Consider the following 9,997-nt stretch of genomic DNA (forward strand, 5'->3'; position numbering starts at 1 on the left):
ACGCGGAAAACACAAATTAGCTGACAGATGGGATCCCATGGTACACATTGTAGTGAGTCGTGCTGGTGAATTACCTGTCTATACAGTGAAACCCGAAAGACAAGAAGGTCCCTTACGAACATTACACAGAGATTTGTTGTTACCTTGTGGATTCTTACCGCCGCTGATGGAAGAAGAAACTGATGTAACAAAACCTCAGAAAAAGCGGGTAACCAGACAAAACAGAGATGAGGCACCGGATGAATGTCAGGAAAACTATCAAAGTTCCGATGAAGATGACTATGTACCTCAATTCTCTGAAGTTCCAGCCATTACTACACAAAGGTTCATCAGAGAGTACAGTGTGGTCAGAGAACCTAAAGACGTTTCTTCTAACTCTGATTCTGAAATTCAAACATCTGTCCCAAGTCATGGTTCAGAGACTGTGAATGCAAGAAATGTACCCAGAAGAAATGATTCATCTGGAATGGAACACTTACCTGATATTCAGTACTTACCTGAAACCCAGTCTTCATCCTGTGGAACAGGACCTGTAAAGGAAAACCTGAAAGAAAGAAACCACTTACCTCAAGTAGAGCAGCAAACACTGGATGTACCTGATGAAAACGAGAAGGACGATAACACACAAGCTGTTCAAGTTGAGGAAAGTGTACCTGATGTTCCATTGAGGAGAAGCAGAGTAGAATCAGCTGAATCTGCTGAATTTGCTGAACCTGTGGAAGAAACAGATCAAAGTGCAAGTGAGGATGAAATTCAGTTAAGAAGGTCCAAAAGAGTGAAGCAGAAGTCAAAAAGACTGACTTACCCAGAAATGGGAAACCCAATGATATCCATTATCCAATCCCTGCTTCAAGGACTGAACACTGCTTTTGTAGAATCACTTGCAGAACACCCCAAGCTCTAAAGTCTTAAGTTTTAGCTATGCAAAGGGACTTGCATAGATTTAAGAGGGGAGGGTGTAACACAGGTTAGAATTCAGTTATATAAGAAACAAAGTAAATAATATAATTTTGAAATAATTATAATTCTAATAAAATGTTGAAAATATTAAACATAAAGCTGATTAAAGTCATTGCAGTGTGAAATAATGAAATAATAAATTGATAAAGTGACAAATTGCTTAAATGATATATTTAGTCTAAATTGAGACCGCGCGTGACGTCATCGAGACGAGACGCGGGAGCAATGAGAGATACACGCATTGCTGATCACGAGAGAGTGAGCAAAGATCAATCTGAGAATGTTATTGTTGATATTGCCGCTGATGACTACTAATTGAGAACCCCTTGTAAAATCCGATGCGGGATGTTAAAAGTATATTAACCCCCCCCCCGGATTTGGTCAGGTTTTTTTCTGTGATTTCATTGAACACCGAGATGGCGAGCCTCCCAACCAACGTACGAGAGATGCAGACAGAGAAGTCCCGTGCACACCCCTGGATTGATGCTTTTCTGCTGATCAGGTGGAATCTATTTCATTGAGTACATTCCGATCTGTAGGATCTGTTTTTTTCTTCCCTTCATCGACTATTGACTGTTGAAATACAGCCTTCATCTACATCTACACTTAGAGACTTTTTGCACACACCAACATTTTTTTCTCACTTTGGCTGACAAAGGAACATTCAGACTGTTATATTGTTTGAAGAGTTGAATTGTTTTCGAATTGTTCGAATTGTACTACTGGGATGTAATTTTCTTTCCTCATTTGTTTCAATTTGGGTTAATCTTTTCTATGAGTAAAATATAAAAGTGTTGAACAAAAAAAACAAACTAATAACCCAAAGATAAGAAAAACTCTTATTAAACTAAAAGTAGTGAAACTGAATATCTATAAACTAAATTAGAAACTAAACAACTGAAACATAAACAATAACTATATAATAACTAGAAGCAAATAGTAAACAGAGCTCAAAGATATAAAAAACGAAAAAAACAACAACAGGGCATTGAAAAGAAACAATCATTTCATTTGGTTTTATTTATTTTATTTAATTGTTATTGTGACTGTGTTACAATTGTTTTATTATTTTTTTGCTCAAACAAAATACAAAGACATTTCCAGTTATTATCTGTGTCCTTGTGTGTCCCGGTTACTTACCCTCCTGTAACGAACCTAATCACTGGTCCAGTATCAGGTGCTTAGAGCGACCTGTCCCTGTTACAGTAACTTCCATGTTACATTTACCCACAATTTTAAATGTTGTCGTCTTGAATTGCATGAATTCCTGCATTTTTTGTGGTGATTCAAAACTCCATGATAGTTTATAAGTTATATCATAATTAATATTTACCATAATGTGAACGTTATTTTCAACATTTTCTCTTTTCATGTGAAGGAGTTTGATCATTAATGTGTTTATAGAATAATGATGTGATTTTCTTCTTCATGTTGTTTCTCTCACTGTTGGAGAATTTCTCCCAGTTTTCTCTCGAATCCTAAAGGAAAGCCGCTGGTCAGTGTGATTTCTCTGTGAGCGTCAGCGCAGAGATCTCCTCTCTGAACACAGCGACACTGGTGTGTGTGGCCAACAAGGGCTTCCCGTCAGACTGGAGCCTGAGCTGAAGGTGGACGGGAGCAGCAGGTCTCAGGAGAGCAGCGCTGGGCTCCTGGAGAAGGACGGTCTGTACAGCTGGAGCAGCAGCAGGAGTGGATGGAGACACTGTGAGGACACACGGAGCGGCCGGCCTGTGTGAGGAGACGGCAGTGTTCAGAGGAGATCTGCTGCTCTTCTCACTCATGGAGACCAACAGTGTGTTTCTCTGCAGCACATGAGGGACTCATTCATTCTCCATCAGCTTCAGTCGCTTCATCTGCTCTGCTTTCTGCCTTTCACACAAGACTATGTGTGTGATTTTATTAAACTTCAGTCATTAAATGAAATATAATTGTGTCTTTCAGCTCTTCTTTGTGTCTTTTTTGTTTCGGCTCTTTCATTGGATCAGGGCTTTAGCTCATATTTTATAAATAAACTTCACTCAGTGGAGCATGAAAACACCTGCAGATACATGATGAAACAAGAACATGCGGACAAATTATGAACCTCACAGATATAGAGTTAGATTAATTTAATAAGATAAAGTGTTAAAATACTTAACGTGAAAAACTGAAGTTAATTCTTTATATTTTAGTTAATATCCATGAAAATCTTCACTGTTGAGTGTGTGTGAAAGTGTGTGAAAGTGTGTGAGCAGCTGCAGTATCAGTTCAGTCACTGTGACTCTGACTGACGGAGGTTTTTGTATGACTCTTTATCACTGTGTGAACACATTTTTACTGTTGATGTAGTGGAAACTCTGACAGTAATAATGTCCAGCATCTTCAGTCTGGACTCCACTGATGGTCAGAGTGAAATCACTGTTAGATCCACTGCCACTGAATCTAGATGGAGTTCCTGACTGACGGGTGCTTGCTAAATAAATCAGGAGTTTAGGAGCTTCTCCAGGTTTCTGTAAGTACCAGTGTAGAGGTTGATTACTCCAACCCTGATAGACGTCAGGACTGGTTTTACAGGATACAGTAACTGAGTCTCCTGGACGAACAGATTTCACTGCAGGCGTCTGAGTGACTGTCACTTCACCTCTTGATTCTACATCAAGAAGAATTCAGAATTAAATATTTTGACAATATTTCTAGCACAAATAATCAGTTATAATAGAGTTTGTTTAACTTCAGATTTCCTCACCTGTGAAACAGTAGACAGTTAATATCCAGATGAAGATGGTGATGAAGCTCATGGTTGCTGTTGGATCAGATTCTCAGTGTTCAAACTCAGAGTTATAAAGTTCTTATAAAAACAGAGTTATAAATCCTCCTGAAGCTTGTGCTGCGATGCAAATAATCTCTATGTAAATCTGTGTAAGGGTTACAACAGATAATGCAAATAAAACTAACAGTGTTTAGGATCTTTTCTCATGTTATGATTCAGAAACATGGAATTATGAGTTTAGAGGCTTTCTGAAGATTTTCTGAAGTTGCATCACTAAAAGAAACAAGTACATCACTGTGAGGGCAAAGGTCATTCCAGAGGTCACAGGTCATCAAAACTTAAAATTTCTTTAATCATTAAAAATGCTTTGAGAAATACATGATTATTTAAAAACCCATAATTAGGATATGTAATGTGTGATCAGAACATACATTTTTGGAATTATTTAAGAATTATTTACTTTGATTTGTTATTTATTTAGTTATTACAGTTATATTCTTATTTTTCATGCATCAAGAGACATTTAAAGATTTAGAAGCTTGTTTTTGTGAAAATCAGTCCAATAATCATTATTTAATGTTGAGAAGAGCTGCTGTTGAGTCTCATATCAGTGTGTGTGAGTGTCGTTCGTCTCTTTCTCTGCTGGAGTTTGTGTTCATTTGAGTGTGACGGAGGTTTTTGTACGACGCTTTCACTAGAATGAAGCACTGTGGTACACTTTCGGTGGAGGAACTAAACTGACCATCAGTAAGTCTCTAAAATTCTCTAAAAATGTTCATATATAATTGTTTTGTTTTTAGATTATTCAAACAAGCATTTTGCAACAATGTTTTAAAAATTATAAAATAGTTTGAAAAAAATTAACTGCAATATTTCATGGTGAATTTAATAGTTTCATAGTTTCTTTAAATTTGTCTGCTGTTTCACAATTACATGTTTATATTCAGTGATATTTCATGATATTTATCTTTTTTTATTGCAAGGCATATTTTATGTTGCTTTTATTTATTTCTTTTTACAAGAGTAATTTCAGAAATTATAATAACTAACATTGTTTGTTTTTTAATATATTGATTGTGATGTTTTCTGATAGTTTCAATTATTTCTTAAAATACATAATTGTGTCCATAATTTTTGGTAAATTTAATTATTCAGAAATGTTGTAATGCATGAAACAAAAGTTTGATGATACGGACAAAATAATTCTAATTTTGTAGGCGTCATCATCAGACAAAGAGAAAGATTTGAAAAATTCATAATTTGAACTTACATTTACTGATAATTATGATTGTGAGTGTCTTTAAGTTAATAATGAAATGATCATTTAAATTAGTTTTCTACATATAAATCATCAGTTTGTGGACAATGTTTTTAAAATCAGTTTGAGATTAAACTGAACCTTATTCAGAAAAGATGAAATGACTGTAATATTTGCTGTATATCATGTCTGCTTCAGAGAACTGATTTATATTTATTCATATATCTTATACTTCATATATTTAGTAGCAGTGAATATTTTATTTGAACTGAGAATATTGAAATTTAAATGCAGGATCATTACTATGTGGTTTATGAAAGAAAGCAGTGATGTGGAATTTCTGTAAAGATGAAATGATTGTGATTTTTCCTCCATTACTGTGTGTGACATCTGACTAATTGATGATCTAAAGACGTTGGTGTTGTTTGTGTGTGTTTGTGCAGCTGGTCCCGCAGTGAAGCCCTCCGTGTCTCTGCTGCCGCCCTCTTCTCTGCAGATCTCTGGAGACTCAGCCGCACTGCTCTGCCTGCTCAGCTCTTACTCTCCACAGGGGGCGACGGTGAGCTGGACGCTGGACGGGTCAGAGGTCAGCGAGGGGGTTCAGACCAGCGCAGAGAGCGAGCGGGACGGACGCTACAGCCGCAGCAGCGTCCTGAGCCTCAGCAAAGCACGCTGGGAAGGCGCGGATGGCTTCGTCTGCAGAGTAAGACATGACGGAGCTGATCACGAGGCCTCGTTCCTCAAGAGCTCCCAGTGCTGATGTTTCTCCGGTCCAGACGAGCCGTATCTGAGCGTCCGGCAGGATTCGCAGCAGTCACGTGATTTACAGCTCAATACTGAAGCAGTCTTTCAATGTGCTGCCATTGCTGTTCATTCAATAAAGCTTCTGAACGCGTTACATTTGTGTCCGACTGCATCATTGATCAGTGTGTCGTTCATTCAAAGTCCTGCACTAAAGTTTCAGCTGCTTTTGATTGATTGTAATAGTTGAGAACAGCTGCATTTAGCAGGAAATGTCAAATGAAGCTCTTGGGGTTTGAACATGGTCACTGGAGACGGAGCTGCTCTATTCTGAGAGGATCACAATCACTAAACCTGCCAATGCAAATGTGATTTTCACCTCAAACTCACAGTTTCACTCTTTGATTGGTTCAACGCTCTCAACTGGAACACTTTCACTTCTGCTCATGAGAAATGAGTTATGAGTAATACATTTAGAAACAGCTTTAGATGAAGGAGCTGCTTGAAAAACATCTGCATGTTACTGATACACCATGACTTTAGTGTAGTTTAATGTACAAAAACAAAACAACATATGAATCTACATATCAATTTACACACTCTGGTTTCTCTGATTCTGAGCATATTTGAGTCAAACCCGTCTGTCACAGGACAGATCACAGTCTAATAGAGCTGATTTCAGTCATAAGTCAGTTTTGAGCACATGTGTAGTTCCTGTGTTTGTCCTCTGTGTGTCAGTAGTGTGTGAAAGTGTGTGAAAGTGTGTGAGCAGCTGCAGTATCAGTTCAGTCACTGTGACTCTGACTGACGGAGGTTTTTGTACGACTCTTTATCACTGTGTGAACACATATTGACTGTTTGGATAGTGGAAACTCTGACAGTAATAATGTCCAGCATCTTCAGTCTGGACTCCACTGATGGTCAGAGTGAAATCCGTCCCACCTCCTTCTCCATTCCCACTGAATCGACTGAAACTGCTATCATAAAGCTCATCTACAGAATGAATGATGAGTATAGGAGCTTCTCCATGTTTCTGCTGATACCAAGCTAAACCATATCCATATATCCCAGTATCAGTTTTACACTCTATTTTGGCGTTTTGTCCTTCAGAAACAGTCACAGCTTCAGGCTGAGTCACAGTGATTCCTCTGGATGCTGTCGACAACAACATTAATGTGTTTAATCAGATGAAATGAACATTAAAGACTCAAAAATGACGAGCTTTCACGTCTGTTACCTGGAATAAAAGCTGCCAGAATCCAGATGAAGCTGCTGAAGAGATTCATGGTGTTTGTTGGGTTTGTACCGTGGTAAACAGCAGTGTGTTATAAAGTGTTTGAGTCTGAACGCTATAAACACTCGGAGCGCTGAAGCATGAGCCGATGCAAAGTGACTCTCTGAGCAAAAACCCTGCTGGAGTAAAACACACGTGAAAATGAGCACATGCAGATGAAACTGATCAGTTTTGAGGCTTTAAATGTGTTTTATTCTCATGATCCAACAGACGAGTGTTTTCACTTCTGGACACGTTTATAAATCATTTCTTTTTCATTCAGTCTCTGGTTCAGACTACAGGTTTCTGATGAATCAAATGACAGAGTTGAATCTCTAAAAGAAACAAGTATTTCACTGTGAACTCCATGAGAGGTCAAAGGTCATTCCAGAGGTCAAAGGTCATCAAAACTTATTAAAATGCTTTGATCATTTAGAAACTCACAGTTCAGATGTGTGATGATCAGTACAGAGTCTTTCTGATTATATTATTTATTCAGATTTAATAGTTTTCATGCATCAAGAGACATTTAGAGATGATGAGGCTGTTTCTGTGAAAGTCACTTCAGTCCAATAATCATTATTTAATGTTGAGAAGAGCTGCTGTTGAGTCTCATATCAGTGTGTGTGAGTGTCGTTCGTCTCTTTCTCTGCTGGAGTTTGTGTTCATTTGAGTGTGACGGAGGTTTTTGTACGACGCTTTCACTAGAATGAAGCACTGTGGTGCACTTTCGGTGGAGGAACTGAACTGGTGATCAGAAGTAAGTCTTTCTTAAATTATCTAAAAAATGTATATTTTAATTTATTAGTTTTATTTTGTTTTTTGATTATTTCAGCAAACATTTGTTAAAATGATTATTCATTTATTAGAAAAAAAATAGGTTTTTGAAAAAATTCCTTAATAATTAATTTACGTTATTTTTCATTTTACATGAATAATTTAACTTATTGGTGACATTTGATTGTATTTTAATGTGTGGATGGCAGTATTTTATGATATATTCAATTATTTCTTGATATATGTAATTATGTCTAGAATTAATGGTAAATTTAACAATTAAGTGTTTTTAAAGTCATGACACCAAAGTTTAATAATACAGACAAAATAAATCTAATTGTATAAGCGTCATCATCAGACAAAGACAAATTTAGTTAATGAACATTTTAAAAATCAATCTTTTAAACTATTAAGTTTAATGATGATTATGGTTGTGTGTCTTAACAGAATTAAATAATGTATAATTGAAACTGCTGAAAATTATGATTGATTGTGGGTATCAAAAAATATGAAGAATTTAAAAAAAAAAATATATATATATATATATATATATATATATATATATATATATATATATATATATATATATATATATATATATATATATAATACTGAAATTATGTAAATTTGTTTTCCAAATTTTATGAAGAAATCAAAATATATTAATCATTTTTCATGTAGACAATGTTTTTTTTGTTTTTTTTTTAAATAGATTGAGATTAAAAAGTTCTGTAACTTCTAAAAAAAAATCATATGAATGTATTTTTTCATTCATTTCATTATTTAAATTTTATAATTTCATATAGTTTTTAAATATAATTTTTAATTTTACATGAAAAAATCTTATTATTGCTAACATTTTGTTCATTTCATGTATTCACTGCAGTACTTTAAAATCTATTCAATTATTTTTTAGATATATACATAATTTTTTATGTAATTCTTGGTAAATTTAACAATTAAGAGTTTTTTTAATGCATGAAACAAAAGTTTTATAATATGGACAAAATATAATTTTGTTGGCTTCATTAGACAAAAAGAAACTTAGTTTAAGAGCATTTTGAAAATTTGTCTTTTAAACTATTTAAAATATCAAATTTGAATCTGATGTTTATGATTGTGATCGTCTGAATAGCAGAATATTTTAATAATTAATGTTGAAATGATCGTTTAAATTTGTTTTCTTATAATGACATCACAATATAATCAATTTACTTGGACAATGTTTTTCAAAATCATTCTGGGGATCATTTTAAAATTTAACTTATATTTGAAGTCAAATCATCATTTCTACAGTTGTCTACATGTGTGTTTGTGTGTGTTTGTGTGTGTTTGTGCAGCTGGTCCCGCAGTGAAGCCCTCCGTGTCTCTGCTGCCGCCCTCTTCTCTGCAGATCTCTGGAGACTCAGCCGCACTGCTCTGCCTGCTCAGCTCTTACTCTCCACAGGGGGCGACGGTGAGCTGGACGCTGGACGGGTCAGAGGTCACCGAGGGGGTTCAGACCAGTGCAGAGAGCGAGCGGGACGGACGCTACAGCCGCAGCAGCGTCCTGAGCCTCAGCAAAGCACGCTGGGAAGGCGCGGATCGCTTCGTCTGCAGAGTAAGACATGACGGAGCTGATCACGAGGCCTCGTTCCTCAAGAGCTCCCAGTGCTGATGTTTCTCCGGTCCAGACGAGCCGTATCCGAGCGTCCGGCAGGATTCGCAGCAGTCACGTGATTTACAGCTCAATACTGAAGCAGTCTTTCAATGTGCTGCCATTGCTGTTCATTCAATAAAGCTTCTGAACGCGTTACATTTGTGTCGGACTGCATCATTGATCAGTGTGTCGTTCATTCAAAGTCCTGCACTAAAGTTTCAGCTGCTTTTGATTGATTGTAATAGTTGAGAACAGCTGCATTTAGCAGGAAATGTCAAATGAAGCTCTTGGGGTTTGAACATGGTCACTGGAGACGGAGCTGCTCTATTCTGAGAGGATCACAATCACTAAACCTGCCAATGCAAATGTGATTTTCACCTCAAACTCACAGTTTCACTCTTTGATTGGTTCAACGCTCTCAACTGGAACACTTTCACTTCTGCTCATGAGAAATGAGTTATGAGTAATACATTTAGAAACAGCTTTAGATGAAGGAGCTGCTTGAAAAACATCTGCATGTTACTGATACACCATGACTTTAGTGTAGATTAATGTACAAAAACAAAACAACATATGAATCTACATATTAATTTACACACT

At 36.4% G+C, this 9,997-nt stretch overlaps 2 gene segments (V, D, J or C); both read right to left on the reverse strand.

Moving 5' to 3' along the window:
* Positions 1–1,639: 1,639 nt before the first annotated feature.
* LOC137013592 (Ig kappa chain V region K29-213-like) lies at positions 1,640–3,794 on the reverse strand. The segment is given in 2 exon segments: positions 1,640–3,589; positions 3,686–3,794. Coding segments are annotated over 2 exon segments (387 nt in total).
* Positions 3,795–6,341: 2,547 nt separating this feature from the next.
* LOC137014176 (immunoglobulin kappa variable 1-8-like) lies at positions 6,342–7,616 on the reverse strand. The segment is given in 3 exon segments: positions 6,342–6,863; positions 6,946–7,121; positions 7,426–7,616. Coding segments are annotated over 2 exon segments (372 nt in total).
* Positions 7,617–9,997: the final 2,381 nt, after the last annotated feature.

The sequence above is a fragment of the Chanodichthys erythropterus genome, chromosome 23 (assembly GCF_024489055.1).
Source record: "Chanodichthys erythropterus isolate Z2021 chromosome 23, ASM2448905v1, whole genome shotgun sequence".
Lineage (NCBI taxonomy): Eukaryota > Metazoa > Chordata > Actinopteri > Cypriniformes > Xenocyprididae > Chanodichthys > Chanodichthys erythropterus.